This window comes from Puma concolor, chromosome D1, assembly GCF_028749965.1.
Source record: "Puma concolor isolate L17-30 chromosome D1, mPumCon1.1.hap2, whole genome shotgun sequence".
Taxonomy (NCBI): domain Eukaryota; kingdom Metazoa; phylum Chordata; class Mammalia; order Carnivora; family Felidae; genus Puma; species Puma concolor.
The window spans coordinates 34,553,584-34,575,458 of record NC_141676.1 but is presented as its reverse complement, the minus strand read 5'-3'; the positions used below and the strand labels follow the sequence as shown (position 1 = coordinate 34,575,458).

Genomic DNA, 21,875 nt, shown 5'->3' with positions numbered 1-21,875 from the left:
TTGTATAGAAGTAGACTTTGTAAAAAAGAAGTTATCACAGGGGCGCCTGGGTTGCTCAGTCAGTTAAGCGTCTGATTTTGGCTCGGGTCATGATCTCATGGTTCATGGATTTGAGCCCTGAATCAGGCTTTGTGCTGACAGCTCAGAACTTGGAGTCTGCCTTGGATTCTGTCTCCCTCTCTCTGCCCCTCCCCTGCTCACACTCTGTCTCTCTCTCAAAAATAAATAGCATTAAATTTTTTTTTTTAAAAAGAGTTATCACAGATTTTCAAAAACAAATTGATCATGCTAATACAATTTTGCATTTCACCGAGTACTGTCTTTTAATGATTCAAGTCAAAACACTCAGGGATGTGTTCACCAACTTTAGCCAGTATGATCTCCGTGTGACATGCTGGCAGGTTTCTATGCACTTAATGGATACTTGTCTACTCATCTCACTTCCTTCTTATCATCTCTGTTCATTTGTTCAATCCAAGAAATTTGCACCTATTTTTGCCTTTCTCATATTCTCCATTATTTGTGTCTTAACAAATTCTGTATTATAGGTATAATTAGTTGTATCATTGTTTTAACACATTGTTTGCATTTGAAGATTGCATTTAGACTTGTCCTTCCTCCCACATAGAGTCTAAGATTAAATGTTATAACCCCATATCTTCTACTCTCCTTCTGATATTTCAAGATAGGGCCAGTGAAGTGGATACTTCTCCATTTATGCGGTTGATCCTGAAAATTAAAAGCATATTAATTGGAAAATTAATGACATAAAATCAAGCTTATGTCTGTTAATTTTAATGTGATCTCCAACAACAAATATATCCAACTTATATACTGATCATTTCTTAAATTAAGCACATTATAGTTTAAAATTTTTAAATATTTATAGAGGGAAAAGAGAGCCATTGTGAAAATCCCATAGGATTTGGGAAAATACAAATCCTGGATTTGAATATCAGTTCAATTATTTATATGAACTCAAGCAATTTAATTAGGCCATCTGGCTGTATATTTTCAGCTACTAGTTATATGAGTTATATGAACATTTTATGGGATCCGAAATACTATATATAAATGGTTTAGCACCATGTCTGGCATACAAAAAGCCCTTAATAAATGTAATCATTATTATAATAATATATACTAAACTAAAACAAGAAAGTCCAAATAAAGAATTTGTTTTATAAGTAAATACTAACTCATCAAAATCATAAAAATCGTACATGAGTATCAATCTCTGTGTGTACACATTCTTAATAAGTAACATAATCTCTTATAACTGTGGTAGAATGAAGCAATATTGTTATCGATTTAATACTCTTATAGTTGTTTTAGGATTTTTAGCCTGTGAAGGTATATTTTAAGCTCATGGTTGGCCCCTGGTGTGCTGAAATCCACACAATACTTCAAATTGTCCCACCAGTGTAAACCACTGAGCAAGTTACTAGAAGGGAAATGAACAAGGATCTGTGATCCCTGTCCTCAAGGGGCTGAGTCCAATGGTAGAGATAGAACTTACTAAGAAAAATTATAATTCAAATAAAAATGATCATTATTAGTTAAGCAGACTAGGTGCTATTAAAATTCAAAAGAAGGAAATTTTCTCTTAAGGGCAGAATAAGGAAAGATTGTACAAGGGTATGGATATGTGTGGATGCATTATTGAATATATTATTGAGTATTATTGAATATTGAGTATATTGAGTAAAGTATAGAGAAGGTAAATCATACAGAACCACATTCCTCTTAGTCCTCTTTACTTCGAATTAATTACCTGTTCCCATTTCATTCCTTATTAACCTCTAAAATCACAAATGGAGTCAGAAAAATCTCCATGTGTTTCTGGAAATGCGTGTTCTAGACAATCACCATTGTTGCAGAATCCAGGGATCCTTCCTAAAGAGATTCACAGGACTCTTTAGGAATATTTTATACGTGTGCCTTACAACGGGAAGGGAGAGACCACCCTTACTTCACCCTATATTCCCATGGAAGCCGTGAATTCTATTTACTCAGCAGTGCTGAGCCTTGCCTTGGCACTAAGTTGCCATGATGTTCATAAAAGCAGGGGGAGGAAATGAAGAGATAGCTATGCCTGGCTTAATCACACATATTTTCAGATTGTCATCCTGGCATCTCTGAATGCCTTTCCCATAGGTGCTTAAGAAATTACTTCATTTATTTTTTTTTTAACCAGAGATAATGATTAGATTGTCTGTATGATGAATTTTTTTAAATCCCTAAATAAGAGTATTGCCATACAGTTTGGGAAAACTGGTTTCTGAACATTCCTTAAATACATTTCCCTGGAATTGTCTAATTTTTTCAATTTCAGTATAATTACTCTCTCATATTTGTAGAAAAATCTTATTATTTTAACTCGTATATATATTATATATAAATATAAATTTCAGTCTGATTTAATATTCCAGAGAACCAGTTTAAAGTTTTATTTAAAATTTATTTAATACGAAATAAACTCCTTACTTTAAGGTTGTACCTTATCCCCAAAGCACTAATGTCATAAACTGTATTTATGTACTGTTTTCATTGATTTCGTCTTTAAGTTTTCTTATTTTTTTTTTCAAAATCGAACAAAGGGATTGGATTGGTGGAGAGAATTTACACACATTGGCTCGTAGCCAAGTCTATAAAAATATGCTGCTAAGTTTATAGCCTCCTTGCATTTATTGGCAGCTCCACAGTGATGGATTTAAGAAATTGAAAAGAGGTTAAATAAAGTACAGATAAAAATAACTAGAATACAATTTGAACTAAATAAAGGCCTTGAGACTTCTCTTAGAAACAGAATGACAAAATTTAACTACTGAAAACCATAGAATACTACAATTTTGGAATTGGAATTGTCCAGAATTTGGAACTTAATCCACATACAATATTGGAGTAATCCCATGATTTGGGATTTGTTTTTTTTTGTTTGTTTGTTTTTTTGTTTTGTTTTGTTTTGTTTTTAATAAGAAACATGCAGTACTCTTCTCAGAATTGTCTATGATCTGGCCAATTTGTTTGTTTTTATTTGGAGAAAAGTGCTTATAGTTCAGAGGAGTCACAATTTTTTTTTAATCTATCATAAAACCGCATCCCCACCTTCAGCATACACACTTGTGGCCTTAGGTCTACCTAGAATTTCTTTACAAACTCCTGAATATACCTAGATCTGCCCTAAGGCCACTGTACCCATTGACATGTGGGAAAATGCCATATGACAGACCTGTTAGGAATTTCGGAGGGCAGTATTCCCTTTTGAATTAGAGCCCTATCTAAATTTATTCATTTACATAACAGAGTGTATGCAGAAAGCCTTGTCAAGCCCAACTGAAGGTGCTATGTTCAGTGTCAGTGCTGTGGCCTAAACTGAGTTAGGAACCTAGCCAGGTTCCAGGGCCATCTGTTTGCCCACTGCTGCCTCTTTGACTGCAAAGGACTTGTACTCCAGTCAGCGAGTTAAAAAGAAAGAAAGTAACCTGAAAATGCATATCCCAATCAGGAACTGTGCGGGCAGATTTTGCTAAGAGACCCAAAACAGCCAGTGGGCTCCTGCCTTTTGTATCTGACTTTGCATTTCTTTTCCATTGTTCTCATTGCAAAAAGTAGCACTTCTTTATGCATCAGTCCATTTTTCTTTTTAAGGATTAGAAAATTTTCTGGACCAGGGGCATCTGGGTGGCTCAGATTCTTGATTTCAGCTCAGGTCACGGTCTCAGGGTCATGGGATTGAGCCCTGCATCAAGCTTCTTACTGAGCATGGAGCCTGCTTGGGATATTCTGTCTCTCTCTCTCTCTCTCTCCCTCTTTCCCTCTATCCCTCTCCTTTTCGCTCTCTCTCTCTCTCCCTGTCCCTCTCCCTTTTTCTCTCTCTCTCTCTGTAAAATAAAAAATTAAAAAAACAAAAAAGAATTCCAGACCATTTCTTTGTTCTTTTGGGTGTCACTTTGGAAAAGACTTATCAAGAACTTATCAGTGTTTTTTTTTGAAAAACCTGTGAAATAAATCCAGGCACATATTTTCTTTCCCTTTATCTTTGAACTGGGCACTAAATCTGCACAATATGAAACATTTTGAAAACGTTCTTTTCTATAATGTCAGTCTGTCAATTTAAATACATTCTGTATCATAGTGACAAGAGCAGAACATTTATATTCAGACAGCTTTTAAAAGAAAATTAAGAGGCAACGAAACTCATTTGAAGTTTTTGACATTAGATTTTGACTGAAGTAAACGGAATATTCCTTTTTTTTTTTTTTACTTTTTGTAGCTTAGATATAATGATTAAAGTGCTCAGCATTGATTTTGTATAGATTGGAAATTATTTTCTTATTAACTATTCCTTTTTACATAACAGGTGGTGTAGCTCTAAATACTTTAGTGATACTCTTGATATATAAGTATCTATATATGATAAGATCATCCACATTCTAGTCTCCTTCTCTACCCTAAATAAAATAACATTTATGAAAACAGTTGTCTGTTGTCCCTTAGACTTTATTTGAATGTTGATATTTCTATTCAGTAAGTATGTTTCAATAATTCTGTGTAACTAGACAAAAAAAAAAAAAAATGGGAAACCAGGATTCCTGGGGATTTGTAATCCAGTCAAATGGTAATTATTTTTTGTGTTAAGACAAAGACTTAGCTGAAACCCAGGGTAATTATTTTCAAATCTTACAATAGATCCATGTGAAAGATATGCAGAAAGGATACAAGATACATTCAGGAAAAATCACTTTTTTTTTTTTCCTAACTGGGGCCTTGGCCTCAAAATTCTACATGAAATTGCTGACTCTGCTAAACTGGGCTCTGTTGTAAGATATAAAATAATAAATAGCAGGTTGAGTGGCCTCCTAGGTGTGTTTCTTCTTGGCCTATAGCTAATTATAAACTTAATATTACATTCTTTCAAAGCCTTGATAAACACAAGGAAATATTGAAGGGAAATGAAAACATACCTAAAGTGTAATCTCAACTGGTTAAACCATCATCCAGAAGATTAGCTGCATAAGCTCTAGTTATACTGTTCTTGCTTCACTTTTATAAGCCCCAACACATGAAAGAGAGATAGGCAAGTCCAAGAGAGTCTGGCCATGGCAGCCTTTTTGTTGGTGTACCTATTGGCTTTACTGTCAACAGCAAAAATTTCCATACCTTGGAAGTGGACTATAAGAAGGGAGAAGCTTTGTGGTTGCCCTAGAGCCCATCAATAGTATTTCTTCTTGAATGTGTGAAAGGTGGTACTACAGTGAGAGGTACATAGCTTGGGGATCCTATGGACTTGAGTTCAGATCGTAGGTTTGGCAATTATGGGGTGAATGTCTCTAATTAATTTTTGTTTTCTCACTCTTGAGTATTTATAATGAAAGCTTTCTTTCAGTTTTATTTGAGAATTAAATATAACAACTATCACAGAGGTATGCAAGGCTGGTTCAACACCAAAAAAATCCATCAGTATAATTTGCCACACTAACAGATTTGATAGGAAAACTACCTGATATATCAATAGACATAGACAAAAGAATCCAACATCTGTCATTCTAAAAGTGTCAGCAACCCAGGAATACAAAGAAACTTCCTCCATTTGACACAGGGCATTTATAAAGAACTTAACCTTTAACATCATACTTAATCATGAAAGATTGCTTTCCCACTAAGATCAGTAATTAGACAAGGTTGTCTACTTCTACCGTTCCTACACAATATTGCATTGGAAGTCCTAGAGAATAAAACAAGGATAGAAGAAGAAAAGGTATCCAATTGGAAAGTAAGAAGTTATACTACCCTTATTTGCAGACAACATGCTTGTCTACATAGAGAATTCCAAGGAATGATTCAGGGAATTGAATTTCTAATTAAACATCTGGCCATAAAGAAAAAAAAAATTTTCTTGAAGCTAATAAGTAAGTTTCCAAGTTGACAGAATACAGTGTCAATACACAAAAATCATTGCATTTCTTTACATAAACAATGCACAATTGAAAACTAGAAAATTGAAATTTAAAAGAATATATGAACTTTTTTAAAAGCTCCAAAAAATGACACAGCTAGCTATAAATCTAATAAAATATGTGCATTATTTGTATGAAGAAAACTGCAAAAATATGATTCTACTGGGTTCATGGATTGGAAAACTTGATACAGTTAAGATGTTAATTCTCCTCAAAGTGATATATAGATTTAATTCAATCTCAATTATAATGTCAACAATTATAGATAAACCAATTATAGATAAGCTGATTCTAAAGTGTATAAGGTAAGGGGCACCTGGGTGGCTCAGTCAGTTAAGCGTGAGATTAATACTTTTGGCTCAGGTCGTGATCTCCTGGTTCATGAGTTCAAGCCCTGCAGGATATTACTTATCCTTTATCTTTTAAAATGGACTTTTTAAAAAACCATGATAGTAACAGCAAAAATTTTCTCATCCTAAACTTCTTGAAAAAATATCCAGAATCAATACCATTTTTCTGTTTTCTTTTCTAGTAGAAGTTAGTTTTCTCCCATTCTTAAGCTTTTGAAATGAGCTTTCAATTATAAAATATCAAACTATGTTCAAGAGAAGATATGGAAATTGCCAGCCTTTGGCACACTATGGTGAAACCCATAAGTAAACACAACAGTAACAGGTGGCAAAAAGTGGGAAGTTCTGTGTTTACAAATGTTCATGGCAGGCTAAAAATATAGAACAGGTTGTGCCCTGATGCAGTACTGGTTAGACTAGTTGCACTTGTGTTTAGGTTCAGAGTCTACACATCAGTTGCTTCTAGTTGACTTAACTGGTTTTACCAATAAGTCTTGGTTGCAACACATTGAATTAGATTTTTAGGTTTTCAAAATGCCATCATAGACTTGTGAGATGTGGTAGGAGTCTTCAGATCCTTCCCACTTCAAGAATCGGGTGTAATCCAGGTTTCTTTGCTGGGTCCATGCACTTGGGCAAAATCCAAATGCCGTCTTTGAGCTCTTCACAGTGGAACAGTTTGTCTTGTGATAGTGTAAACATTAGAACTTTGCAGCTTGTCACAAGTACTATAAAACTTCAAATTTTATATCCTAATCCAAACCCAAGAATTTGTTTTCATTTGGAATTGCCTTGCATGAAGCAGGCAAGAATGATCAGGAGTTCTGTCTTACTCCTTTACACACACACAAAATGTTGGGGAGAATCTCAGCTAAAGGTTTATCTCATGCTTCTTTTTTTATTTTTATTTTTTATCTTTTTCCACCGTGCATCCTAAAGAAATCCCTTTGCATCATAGCACATTTCCTTAATACCAGCAATCTCTTACTCTCAGCTTCAATTACTGCCAAAATCTGTTTGAGTACTAAAAGGGAAGCAAGGAAATTAATGGCCACTGAGGAGGGAGGAGTAGGATTTGGAATAGCTCAAATCATATGTGGATCATTGTTTTTGTAATAATAATGTTCATATTTATGTCACTACCATATAAACATTTAATTTAAAGAAGAAACTCATTTGTATTCCAAAAAGCATTATAGGTAATAGGTTGTATGAACATTCAAGATTCAGAACACTGTTTCATGAAGAGCAAATGCCTCTTGATGTCCCCTTGATATTTTTTTATTTATTTATTTATTTATTTATTTATCTATTTAAATTGTAATTAGTTAACAAACAGTGCAATATTGGTTACAGGAGTAGAATTCAGTGATTTGTCACTTACATACAGCACCCAATGCTCATCACAAGTGCTCTCTTTAATACCCATCACCCATCTACTCCCTGTCACCTCCTTCCATCAATCCTGTTTGTTCTGTATCATTAAGAGTCTCTTATGGTTTGTTTACCTCTCCTCTTTTTCCTCCTTCCCATATGTTCATCCGTTTTGTTTCTTAAATTCTACATATGAGTGAAATCTTACAGTATTTGTCTTTCTCTGATTGACTTATTTCACTTAGCATAATACATTCTGGCTCTATGCAAGTCATGGCAAATGGCAAGATTTCATTCTTTTTGATAGCTGAGTAATATTCCAGTGTGTGTGTGTGTGTGTGTGTGTGTGTGTGTGTGTGTGTGTGTGTGTCTATTTATCAGTCCGTGGACATTTGGGCTCTCTCTATAGTTTGGCTATTGTTGATAATGTTACTATAAACATTAGGGTGCATGTACCCCTTCAAATCTGTATTTCAATCTCTGTGGGGACAAGGAGTTTTATCTCTGTAACCTATGGTCTAGAAAGAATATCTAGAATCTATTAGAGTAAATACTTGTCAAATGAAGATATTAATTGGTAAACTCAATTAATAGAGCCTCATTTGAGTCTTATAAGTATTTATTTGCGTACTATGCAAATATATGTAATTTATGTAATTATACATAATTATACGTAATATAATTACATGTAATTATACGTAATATGCAGACCCAGTGCCACGTGCTAACACTGTGGCTGTGAACAAGGTAAACATGGTCCTTGCCCTCATGGAACTTACCGTACAGCTAGAAAGACTGTATGTTAAATAATAGTCCAATAAATAAATGCAAATGTGAGTTCTATTAAAGCAAAGTATATATTTCTTTTTTTTTTTAATTTTTTTTTTCAACGTTTATTTATTTTTGGGACAGAGAGAGACAGAGCATGAACGGGGGAGGGGCAGAGAGAGAGGGAGACACAGAATCGGAAACAGGCTCCAGGCTCTGAGCCATCAGCCCAGAGCCTGACGCGGGGCTCGAACTCCCGGACCGCGAGATCGTGACCTGGTTGAAGTCGGACGCTTAACCGACTGCGCCACCCAGGCGCCCCGCAAAGTATATATTTCTAACAGGACATACAGCAAAGAAAATGAACTTATTTGGGGTGGGCTGTGTGACTTGGAAATTAGAAATAACACAGATAAAGATAAAATGAGACCTCTCATTTCAACCTTTGGGGCTTTGAAAATGTATTTCACCACTTTAAAAACCCCGTCATAACTTAGTGCCTTTCTTAGAGTATGCTGTCTTGCATTAGATTTATTGGAGACCTTTACTTATTCACCCTAATACCTAATATGTTTTAATTCAATGAGATAAATTTTGATTTTGCTAATAACTCTTGTTTCAAGGCTGAGTATGCATAGTTTACTTTTGTCTCCTGCACAGTCTTGCACTTAACCAGCCAGTCAAAAGTACAATAAAATCAATAGTTTCCTTTTCCATGTTTACTTGTAAACATCTTAGAATACTTGCAGCCAACCTTATAATTTTATTCTCTAATGGTAAAAGTATGTAATGTTTCTTTCTGTCCCCAAAGGTTATGCTGAAAGTTCCCCCCAAGTTCTACATCGTATGTGTGTAGTGAATAATCTTGGTTCATCCCTCTAAATCCATCCTGCACCATATTCTACCTTGTTCTGTTCCCCAGAGAGCAGATATCTGTGGACTACAACAAACAAGAGTTTGCATGACCTCTAACTACCATTTAGATTTGACCAGTTGGGAAGCATCAGCAGCAGATTAGAAATTGACAAAAGAGAGGTTGGGGTATTTTGTTTCCCTGGCTCGCTCCATGCCCTTCTGTGGTTTTACAGCGGCTGCGTTCTGCTCTCTCATCACCTAGGTTCTGCAGGATTTCCTCTCCTCCAGATATAATCATCTCTAGGTTCTTATGTCGGCTCCCTCTCCCTGGTCTGCAGCTCCAAGGATAATAAAGGTTTTTGGCCCTTGTTAGCTGTAGGGAACTTCATCAACATTTATTGGTTTCTCTTAGAACTGCCCACACCTTTCTAAATAATCCCTTTATTAAACTTGTTTCACTTACTCTCAGTTAGCCATCCTATTCTACTAAGACTCTGCTACAAGAGATATACTTTTCCTTGTTCGAAGTGAGAGTAAAACTGAAAAATGAAAGAAGAGCAAACTATTGTAAAAGAAGTTTCTGGGTAAACAAAGAATTTGCATGTTTAATTGCAAAGAGCAGAGACCTTGAAGTTAGATGGACCCTGTTTGTTCCAGGCTCCAACACTTCCTACGTGTGGGACTAGACACCAGTTACCTAAATCCTTTGATTGTCACATTTAAAATGGGGATGGAAAGTCTTAACAGGACTAGTATGAGAATTACTGATAACATACAGGATGCTCCCGGCACTTCGTAGGCACTCAGTAAATGGTGCTTTTATACCAGCAATAACTTCCAGCAAAAAGAGCACACTCAAGCAACAAATCAGAGATGTTTCTTTAAACACAACAGAGCTACAGTGATTTTGACACAGAAGAGAAGAAAATTCTGTCTATATTTCTATTTTTTCCTCAATGCTTATTATTTAAATAAATGTGCTTTCCTATAATCTACTATTATTGGAGAGTGTGTTTGAATTTTATAGAATCAAATGGCATCCTGAGACAACACCCATTCTTGGACCATCAATTTTAAAATATTTCTGAGGAAGGTGTAAAGTTTTCCTAAACCACATAATGCATCTTGAGATTAGAACAAGAGTCAGACAACTACATTTGTTATTTTTTCAATCTCTCTCTTATGGACATTATGTAAAGCCCATTAGGTCATATTATCATTTTATTTTACTACAAGTCTTCCAGAATTCTTCTAACCATTTACTTGGTAGAAATTTCAGAGTTCGTTCTATTACAGAATAAATATATTTTTTCACATGAGTCTTAGGATGAGTTAGTTTTCTTGAAGAAAAATTTTACGAAGAGTACATCTTTTGAAAATGTATATTTTACACTAAGAAAATCAACCATTTTTTTCTTTACTCTCCAATTGTCCCTTTGAAGTTTTCTAAGGATCTGTTTCTTCCAATTAAAACTCTATATCAACTCAAAGCCCATTGAATTAAATGGTATCTGAATGGCAACTTTTCTTCCTATGGTGTCAGACATTTTATGAGACTTCATTTCTAGAAGATATCTTATTTGCAATTATATCTCTTTAACCTTTGGGTATGCACAAGTAAAATGTTATTTCAGTAGATTCCTTTAAGTATGTCAGCATTTACGAAGTGCTTTTAGAACAATTGGAAGTAGCTAATTGTTGCTTTAGAAAAATCTGTTCTATAGAAAATGACACATGGACTGCAGTTGACAATTTATCCTTGAACTCAGGAGCTGCGTATGCTTACCAAAATTGGCATGTTACTGTGGTCTCTTCTCTGGTTATTAGTTTTAAATAATATCGAATCAATATTATTCGATGGTATCAGGTAAAGCCACACAAGGAAAGAAATGGAACTTTGGGGCACAGAAGAAAAATGTTCTGAATGCTATGGGGGGTAGCTGATGTTAATCATTCCGTGTGAAGAACAGATACTGTTAGTTATGCCAAGCAGAATATGATGATACTTAATATGGAACTTTGAAAAGAAACTTTGTACTCTTTAGAATGCTAGGATATCAGACTTAGAGCTTAGACTATATTGGTTTCTAGCAAAGACTATCTGTATAATAGCTTTGGAAACCCTCAACAGCTGAGGAAATGAGAAAGCACTGCCCCGAAGACCCATAGGAAGGAAAATGAAGAGCTGTATGTAGGAAGGACCTTCGTTTCATCTTCAACATTATTTTCTCAATTTTCGTTGAGTGTTGCATTTGATAAATATTTTCAGCAATCGTGTTTTATATGGGGAGCTTTCTATCTTACATGCACAGTCCTTTGAAGAAAATGTGTTGAACCCAAGAATTATAAATAAAGATGGAGAAGTAGGAGTAGGAATACGCCAAAAATAATCCAGTCGGATTACCTTCATAGACAAGACTTCACTGGCATTACCACCTGTATTAGGAGTTTCTCTTGGGTGGTTTTATAATGCCCTGTGTATATTTTATATTCTCTTTTTACTATAAAAACTGTTTTTGTGTTTGTGCCTCCCCTCTGAGTAAGCACCTTGTTACACTCAACACGGGGTCAAAGTCTGGCCTAGAGACAGCACTCAACAATTGTTTGAAATCACTACATAAATGATAAAAAACTAAATGAATAAAACTCATTCTTAAAAATAATATTTGATACTTATTTTGTGTAAATCAGTTACACACATTGTTAACTCAGAGCAGATTATATATTATTCATATCTATTCTTTTATAGATCAGCACAAGAAATACAGTTTAGATACATGGTGGGTAGGCATTTCCTGTTGATATGTACCAAGCAGCACATGTTCATTTTTTCATCAAATTATATTCCACAGTTTGTTAAGATTGTGGATATAGAATTATAGGTTCTGAGCTATAGGTTCAAGCTCAGTTGGCTTTAGCTTTGTGGTTTCTACATTCCAAGCTCTCTGCTAAAAACGTGTGTGATATTTATACCAAGGGAAGCCATGGTAATGAACCATCCAGGATTGGGGTTCATGAGGAGCCATAGAGCATTCTGAAAAGATCCCGGGCTCTGAAATCCAGAAGCTATAACTTTCACATTCAGTTCTGCCAGTTGCTAGTTTTATGAAATGGAGGAAGTAAATATCTTAACCTCTCCCAGTTTCTTTCCCATCTAGGGTGGGCAGTGTTTAAAAATCTTTTGTAAATTTTAGGGGCGCCTGGGTGGCGCAGTCGGTTAAGCGTCCGACTTCAGCCAGGTCACGATCTCGCGGTCCGGGAGTTCGAGCCCCGCGTCAGGCTCTGGGCTGATGGCTCGGAGCCTGGAGCCTGTTTCCGATTCTGTGACTCCCTCTCTCTCTGCCCCTCCCCCGTTCATGCTCTGTCTCTCTCTGTCCCAAAAATAAATAAACGTTGAAAAAAAAAAATTAAAAAAAAAAAAAAATCTTTTGTAAATTTTGACAAATGCAATTATTCAAGAAAAGACCACAAGACATAAATTTGTGAAAAATAAAGGGCAAATAAATATATAAATAAATAAAATAATACCCCAAAGAGCAGTAGCTAATTTTTATGCCTCATCTAGACTCACCTAGACTCCAGCAATAGTTCCTTTATGCCTGTCTGTCTCAGTGTGCCACAAACATATTTTTTTCCAGTTCTGTAAATACATTGCAATCTTCCTACATCATGACTTTCATACATGTTATTATCGTCCTGTAAAAGCACCTTCCACAAACACACATGCACACACACAGACATCAATGCAAACATACATAAACACTTTTCTATATGTTAGGTTCTTCTTCACGTTCTTCAGAGAAAATGTCCCTGACCACTTCTTAAAGGAAGTCTCCTTTATTATTATCATTATATAACTACCTACCTCTGGGTGGCTCACTTGGTTGAGCATCTGACTCTTGATTTTGGCTCAGGTCTTGATCTCACAGTTCCTAGGATTGAGCCCTGTGCCTGGCTCTGTGCTCTCAGCATGGAGCCTGCTTGGGATTCTCTCCCTCCTTCTCTCTCTGCTCCTTTCTTGCTCTCTCTCCTTCTCTCTCTCTCTCTGTCTCTCAAAATGAATGAATGAATGAATGAATGAATGAATAAATAAATAAATAAAATAGCGATACCTGTATTTTCATAGCATTTCAGACAATTTATGTGTATATACTTATTTATTTTGGTTTGGTCGGAGTCTGATTCTCAACTAGAATACAAGTCCCATGAAGGCAGAAATTCTAAGTCTACCTTGGTCACCAGTGTATACCGAGGGCCAACAGAGTGCCTGCAGAGAGCAAAGGCCCATTTCATATCTGTGAATGACTAGGTGCATACTGGAATGAATGAAATGACAGAACACACTGGCAGCATCAGTGAGCATAATTAAGTTGGTCTCACTCCATACCAGTTTATGAAGTAATGTCTACTAAGTCAATAGTCATCTTTCATCTAAAGAACTGTTGAAACTTTCCCTCGTGTTTGAATATGGTAAGAAATGCAGAAAGTTGTTGCTTTTTGAAGCTAGATGCTGGGGTCAGTGGATTAAAGTGAACGGTATTTTATACATTCCCACCCAGGCCATTTCTCGGGGGCCCAGGGGACATGTCTCTCTCAGTTCAACATCCTTACCATCAACTGTTACAGTGTTTCATCTATGCACCTTCTCTCTTCCCCATTCCTTTCACAAATATTTATTCTTTTACTCATATGTTCTGCTAGAGTAAAAGATTATTCTCAACCAGGCCCCAGAAACTGAAACAGTGTCCTACATTGGTGTTTCTTAAAAAAATATATCAGATCACATTACAAAAGACTAATAGACATAAAAACTTACTAGGACAGGTTTGCCCTATGTTATTCCTTGGATGTAGTGTAAAAAACACTGGTTGGTCCTTAAGAAGAATTGTCTAGTGTTTTTGCAGGATTTCACTATGCTTTCTGTGGACCTTGGGGAATTCCTGTTCCAGAGAATCTTTTCTCTTCTCTTGTCTTCTCTTGTCTTCTCTCCTCTCCTCTCCTTTCCTCCCTTCCCTTTTCTTTTCTTTTAACTTTTGAGAGAGAGAGAAAGAAAGATAGGGCATGAGCGGGGGAGGGGCACAGGGAGACAGAGAATCCCAAGCAGGCTGCACACTCAGCATGCAGCCCAACAGCGGATTCCATCCCATAACCCTGGGATCATGACCTGAGCTGAGACCAAGTCTGCCGCTCAACTGACTGACCCACCTAGGCAGCCCTTTAAGAGGGTATTTTCTTTTCATGTCATGACAAGGTCCCAGAAAATCAAGAGACAGGGTGTTCTGTTTCCAGTCAATTCACAGTTCTTCCTTGTGTCCCCTTCAAGGTCGCATTCCATTTGCACACTGAGACTAAATGTGAAAACAGATACATATTTTTATAATACTGAAAGATAAAATCCCCACACCCAGGTTTATCTGAATTTCATCTGTTCAACCATGTCTTATTTCTGGAGAACCTCTGTAAAAATTGCCTTGTTATTTCTATCTCAGTTTTCTCATTTGTCTCAACAACAGTACATACTGGTACCTCTACGTGTCTTCATTTGAATCCATTCTTTGAAGAGCTACTTAGAAATTTGGAGTTTATTTGTGAACTGACTACAAAATTGAGTAGCTAAACAATTATTGGCCTGAGAAATTTCAGGGGAATTTAGTTCAATTTGCTTGTATGTTAAATATGATAATTGCTGAAAATGTACCTTTCCTTTTCTTCACCCCTTGCCCACACCTATTATGACCCAGATTTTACTCAGTCTCAAAATTGAATTTAAGATGAGTAACATTCATTAACTGAACGTTCTGTGTACTAATGCATTTGCATTAGCCTTTTCACTTTTCAATCACTACATTAGAAATTCACATTAATACAGAGATTCAGCATATGGGCAGGTGAATTGGGAGGCTGGTAGAAACAGATGTGCTTATAGCTATGTTGTTTATGTGTTTTAACCTCTACTGGAATGGACTTTGCTAAATGTTCTTTACATTTCAATGTTGTGAATTTGGGGGTGAATAGATGATGTTCAGGAGTTTTGAACTAATTTGTAGACACAACTCGATGTGGTTTTAGCTTGGAATATGAACACCTTTCTCCTCATTTATCTGTGTGACATAAGTTCATATTGCTTTTCCTTTCTAAGTCTCAATTCCCCATCACCAAAGAAATAACAATACCTGGGGGTGCCTGGGTGGCTCAGTTAGTTAGGCATCTGAACGTATCTCCACTCAGGTCTTGAGCTCATGGTTTGTGAGTTCAAGCACTGCATTGGGCTTTGTGCTGGTGGCATGGAGCCTGCTTCAGATTCTCTCTCTTCCTCCGTCTGTCCCCTCTCCCCCCCCAGGTCTCTCTGTCTGTCTGTCTCTCTCTCTCTCTCAAAATAAATAAATAAACTTAAAAAAAGAAATAATAATACCTGATCTGTAAGATTATTAGAAAATCAAATGTAGTATGTATATGTTTAAGGGAGAATAGGGTATAAAAAGAAGGGCTCAGTTTAGTAAATAGTAATTTGAATGTTTATGTACTAGGTTTATTTACTTGCTACTTGGAAATTTAAATGGTTAGGTTTGTTTGTTTGTTTGTTTGTTTTACAGAAGCTTTAAAAAATGATAAAAGGTCAGGGGCACCTGGGTGGCCCAGTCGGTTAAGCATCTGACTTCGGCTCAGGTCATGATCTCATGGTTTCTGGGTTCAAGCCCTGCAGCAGTCTCTGTGCTGACAGTCAGAGCCTGGAGCCTGCTTCAGATCCTGTGTCTCCTCTCTCTGCCCATCTCCTTGCACTCTGTCTCTGTCTCTCTAAAATAAATAAACTTAAGAAAAATTAAATAAAAACATGATAAAAGGTCAGCTGAAATCTGTTTATTTCTCAGAACTGTTTGACAAATTTCTCACTTTCCCTGACAAAATATAAACAAAATGAACTCAATTAGTTCTAGTCCCTACGTGGTGCTTTTCAAGAGTACTTTCCTGAAACCGTCATCGCAAGAATTAAAATGTATTTTTTGCCTTTTGCTGATTATTTCTCACTTCTAAAACTCACCATTTTGAATTTGCAGGTATGAATATAAGCAAGAGTGAGATAACAAAAGAAACTTCGTTAAAACCGTCCCGGAGATCCCTGCCTTGCCTTGCCCAGAGCTATGCCTACTCAAAGAGTTTGAGCCAATCCACCTCTCTCTTCCAGTCAACGGAGAGTGAATCTCAGGCTCCCACTTCTGTGACCTTAATCTCCGCTGACAAAGCAGAGCAAGGTGAGCACCTATCCTGTTCTTTTGTTCAACTTGCAGAGTAAGTGTTTTCAAGCCATTCCTTCTTTCCTTCATCCATTCTACTAGTAATTATTAGAGCTCTTTTGCAAGAAGGCTGGCATAGAAACAACAGTACACTAGTTAATGGGAGGCCAGTGGTTGGCCAGATGTGTTTTTGCTTCTTCCTTGCCTTGAAAGTAGCCAACCGTATGGGAACCTGGACCTAATATTTTCTGTTTGCAGGAGCAGACAGGCCATCTACCTGAATTGCTAGGTCATTATCATTTCTGGTGAGAATTTATAACCAGTAACTGAGTAGAATATGTCAGCAATAATAAAATCAGTTTTCTAAAAAGAAAGACTAAAAACTTTATATAATATTGACAGTAAAGCAATCAAGATTTGGCTGCGGGAAGATATGGTTGGACAAGTGTTAGCAATCAGATGTTGGCACTGAAGTCATAGATATTAAAAGGGATGAAATACAGGGAAGTGCCAGCTAAATTCCTCATTAATGAGACTCTGTGGCCACCCTGAAATACAGGGAAGTGCCAGCTAAATTCCACATTAATGAGACTCTGTGGCCACCCTGGTCACCCTTCTCCACACATCTGCCAATCTGAGACACCATTATGCTTTTAGACAATTCCTTTTCACAAAAGCCAAGAGTCAAAGTACAACCAAGCCCCCTGTCATTCAGTGGATGAGGTATGTTTTTATTTTCCCATCCCATACTTTTGTCTCATGAGAATGCATTCCTTTGTGATTCCTTGGGGTTATTTCTTCCTCTGGATAACTTGAAAATACCAAGATTCTCTTTTCAATAATATTGTGAAATCACTACCAATTATAAGTAGCTTACATCCATGTCCAATAACTACTTTTCTAGTAGCTAATTACTCAAGAAAATGAAGGTATTAAAATATAATAGCGATATATCTATTATTGAGATATTTCTCAATAATATTTTCAATATTCTCAATATTCAATATTTTCAATATTCTCAATAATTATTGAGAAATATCTCAATAATAGATATAATGTATAGATATATAATATATAGATAATATAATATATCTCTATATTGAGATATCTCTCTTACTGAGTGAAATTTTAATTAACCAATTTCAACTCGTTAACTTAAAAAAGTTTCTTTAGGGGCGATTGGGTGGCGCAGTCGGTTAAGCGTCCGACTTCAGCCAGGTCGCGATCTCACGGTCCGTGAGTTCGAGCCCTGCGTCAGGCTCTGGGCTGATGGCTCGGAGCCTGGAGCCTGTTTCCGATTCTGTGTCTCCCTCTCTCTCTGCCCCTCCCCCGTTCATGCTCTGTCTCTCTCTGTCCCAAAAATAAATAAAAACGTTGAAGAAAAAAAAAGTTTCTTTATGTTTGGCTATCATTTGGACATCAGCCACCATGGTCATTTTTCTAAATGTTAATGTTTCTATTTCCCAAAACAATGAATGTCTTTTTTTTTCTTTTCCCAGTTAATGCTGAGGAGGATAATAAAGACTCTGTGCTCAAATGCTCTTTCGCTGACTTCAGTGACTTTTGCTTGGGTAAGTTGATTTCTAGTATTTCCTACTCCTTTATCCCCTCTCCAAAGGTAAGCTGCCCTCTTCAAATCTAGAACATTATTTTTAAAGAAAAAGATGCATGCTTGGTCTTTAGTATTTGATGGGTGAGTATAACAATCTAAGGTGAAAAAATGAGTAAGCTATTTCAGGTACAGTTTGAAATTCAAGTAGTAGAAGAAGATTCCTAATGAACAATTCTCATAACCCAGAATTTTTTGACACTTTCTTTCAATTCTCTGTGAATAAGCACATTAATACTGTTATTTCTAGATTGTTTCAAATTTCAGCAGTATCTGTTAATCCCCTGTTGTGTCAGATGAAGATTTTGCATAACCTTTCAAATTGTCATAGTTATATTGCCATTTAAAATTTTAGATCTCTCTGCTGATTAAATTTGTAGCTTTAAATAGTATATTTATACCTTTATATCGTGTTCTCTCACATTTTAATGATATCTCTTGTCTCTTGGCAAATAATGCTTTGGCAGTTCCAAGTTGTTATGACCTCTGTGCCACTCTTGAGTATCCCTAGAGTCAAGGTCGAATTTTCCCCTTTCCAGCCCAACATCAAATACTCAAAATCATGCCACATTAAACTTTCTTCTTTGTACCACAAACTTTAGTTAGTTTTATTTTCCTAGATTCTGGGTTTTTTTTTCTTCTTGAGAGGAGAAAATACCTCATCTTCTAAATATTCCCATATGTTCCAGATTCTTATTTTTATATCTTTATCTCATTCTTCTTCTTTAAAAAGTTCTTGGTGTTCACTGGCTTCTCATTGGATTATTGGATTCAGTCCAGTTTCTAATTTCCCACATACTCTTCTTTCTTACTTTTCAATCTCATTTTTTTGAGTATATCTTCAAGCAATTACCTCTGCAGGCTCATGTGAGATGCAAACTTTCTAAGTTACTGTATGTCTGAAGTGACTTCAGTTCACTCTTAAATTTCATTTTATTTTCTTAGTTATAAAGTTCTAGGCTAGGGGCGCCTGGGTGGCGCAGTCGGTTAAGCGTCCGACTTCAGCCAGGTCACGATCTCGCGGTCTGTGAGTTCGAGCCCCGCGTCAGGCTCTGGGCTGATGGCTCAGAGCCTGGAGCCTGTTTCCGATTCTCTGTCTCCCTCTCTCTCTGACCCTCCCCTGTTCATGCTCTGTCTCTCCCTGTCCCAAAAATAAATAAACGTTGAAAAAAAAAAATTTAAAAAAAATTAAAAAAAAATAAAGTTCTAGGCTAAAAATCACTTTCCTCAAGGTTCCTGGGTGGCTCAATGGGTCAAGCGATGATTTCATGATCTCACAGATCTGGAAGTCAAGTCCCACAATGAGCTCTTCACTAACAGTGTGGAGCCTGCTTGGGATTCTCTTTACCCACCTCTTAAAATAAATAAATAAGTAAACATTAAAAAATCATTTTCCTCAAAATCTGGAGACTGATTCACTGCCATCTAGCATCCATTGTTACTGCTAAAACCTCAATTGCTGTCTGATTGTTGTTCGTCAGTGATTTTTTTTTCTTCTCTCTGTGCATTTTTACTATCTTTATTTTTGTGTGTTACAAAATTACACAACATAATGTTTTGGTGTGGGTACATGTATGTGTGTGCATTTGTTTTCATCTCATGGTTTTAATTTCTGCCTCTGCCTCAGTTGTGGAAGATTTCCTGCACTTTCCAAATGACTTTTCATTTCTGTGTGTGTGTGTGTGTGTGTGTGTGTGTGTGTGTGTGTGTGTGTTGGGGGAAGGGGGAGGTCATATATGTATATTTGATTTCCAAGAGTCTTTTTTGTTTTCAGAATGTAGCTTTTTCAGAGCATCTTATTGTATTTCATGAACACAACATCTCTAATCTCTCTAATTACACTTGTGATTATCTTAAGTTTTCCTTTGATTTTTAAGGCTAAGTCTACTGTGGCTGAGATCCATTTTTCTGACTACTTAAATTAGTCATTCTCTTTTAGGCTGTAGAATTTCCAAGAGTTTCTGGTGATCTTTGTTCATCTGTTTACATTTAAGAATAAAAGAACACTGGCAACTGCTGCAACTTTTTGAAAGTTATTTATCATCATGTTAATGAAGTCTCCAGAGCAAGGGATAGTCATGTACTTGAAAGCTCATTCAACCATCTTGATCTTTGTTTCTTTGCTAACAAGTTGATGATGAACAGCTCTTTAAGGATGAGCCAAAGAATGAAACCTATAGAGCACTTATCTTAGAGACTCAGTACAGTTTTACATTTAAAAATCTATTCCCCCCCCAAAAAAATAGTATCATAAATGAAAAAGAAAACATTTTTCCTCACAGCTTTCTTGATAAGAATTAGGAATGGAAGAAAATTGGATATTCTGGTAATTGTACTATTGAACATTTCATGACATGTTGCTGAGTGGGGGAAAATAGCTGAAATATAAATATAGACTTTCTCTCATTTTAGTTAAAAGCGTATTGGAAAATAGCTAGACAGAAATATACCAATATGCCAGCTAAGAGTGCATGTCTCCATACAGTAAGATTATTTGTGCTTGTTTCTTTCCTCTTGCTGCCTATATTGTCTTGTTTTCTCTAAACAACATAAACAAATATAATATGAATATGTAAAGAAAAAATTCACATCAGAATTTTTTTGGTAAGTAGAGAAAATTGCTCGTATTTCAGTCAGAATAACACACAATTCTATGGATAGCTTTCAAAACTGAAATTTGAAACTGGTTGATAGTCACCCAGTATTTGGAATAACAGTAATACTGAAAGATTCTATCCTGACCCTCTGTTGGGAGTCAATATAATTTTTATTTATTTTTCCTAGAACAGAGACCATTTTACTTAACCTTCTCTTTTGCCCTTTGCTATTATCATGCAAGATTTATTTCATTTGAGTGAGATTTACATTCAGATCTGTAGCTTGCTGGCCTTGTTACATGAGCAGTACCTTTACACCGGGGCTTTTCTTTTTCATAAACTAAACAGAAAGAAAATAAAGTCAGGACATTACTGACATCACTCTGCTCCAACACGTATTTTACAACCTCAGCGTGAATTTATTTATAACCTTCAGAAAGTTAATCCTAGATTTTCAGTAGTGAGCATATCGGTGGCCTGGCTGCATTGCCTACATCAGTGATTCTCAACTCTGGCTGCACATTCTAGTCAGCTGGGAGCTCCAGAGAATCAGTTTTAATTGGTCTGAAGTGAATTCAGGATCCATAATTTTAACTATACCCCAGATAACTCTTAAAGGTAGCCAGAATGAAGAATTTCTAGCCTGAAACATGTATCCTGATTTCTCTCTAAGGACATCCTTAAGGTACTTTTTCATAATTTTTCAAACAATGAGCTGTGTCATTTATCGTAGCATTTTGAATTACTGCAAATTAGTCATGTTTCTTATAATACTCACTTTTGTGTGTGTGGCATAGAAACGGTGCTGACTTGTTCAGTTTCCTAATTAAAGGAAGACAACCACTAGCAGGTTCATTTCCTATACAACATCAATATCAAAAAGAACTTTTCATAAGAACAAATGCACTCTGTCAGAGTACAAAGGTCTTTCCCAGAGTAATTAATTCTGAAAATGGTGACTATTGTTATTTTCCAATAAGAAGACAAAAACAAGAGCAAAAACCTTGTCCAAAACATCCATACAGATGATAACAGTTTGCAAAGCACCTTTCACCAATAATTCTCCCAAATTAATACTAGTTAATAGCTTAACAATAACTCTGGCCATGCAAACCTTTCCATTCAATTCT

General features: G+C 36.1%; 1 protein-coding gene across 4 annotated transcripts in view; it reads left to right on the top strand.

Annotated features, from left to right (window-relative positions):
• ANO3 (anoctamin 3) overlaps positions 1-21,875 on the top strand; it is a 440,478-nt gene that overhangs the window by 222,346 nt on the left and 196,257 nt on the right. For all 4 annotated transcript variants that reach the window (XM_086677790.1, XM_025927974.2, XM_086677791.1 and 1 more), the window contains 2 exons: positions 16,363-16,557; positions 18,039-18,110. In XM_086677790.1, coding sequence (XP_086533916.1) covers positions 16,363-16,557; positions 18,039-18,110 — 267 coding nt within the window. The remainder of the gene's footprint in view (positions 1-16,362; positions 16,558-18,038; positions 18,111-21,875) is intronic.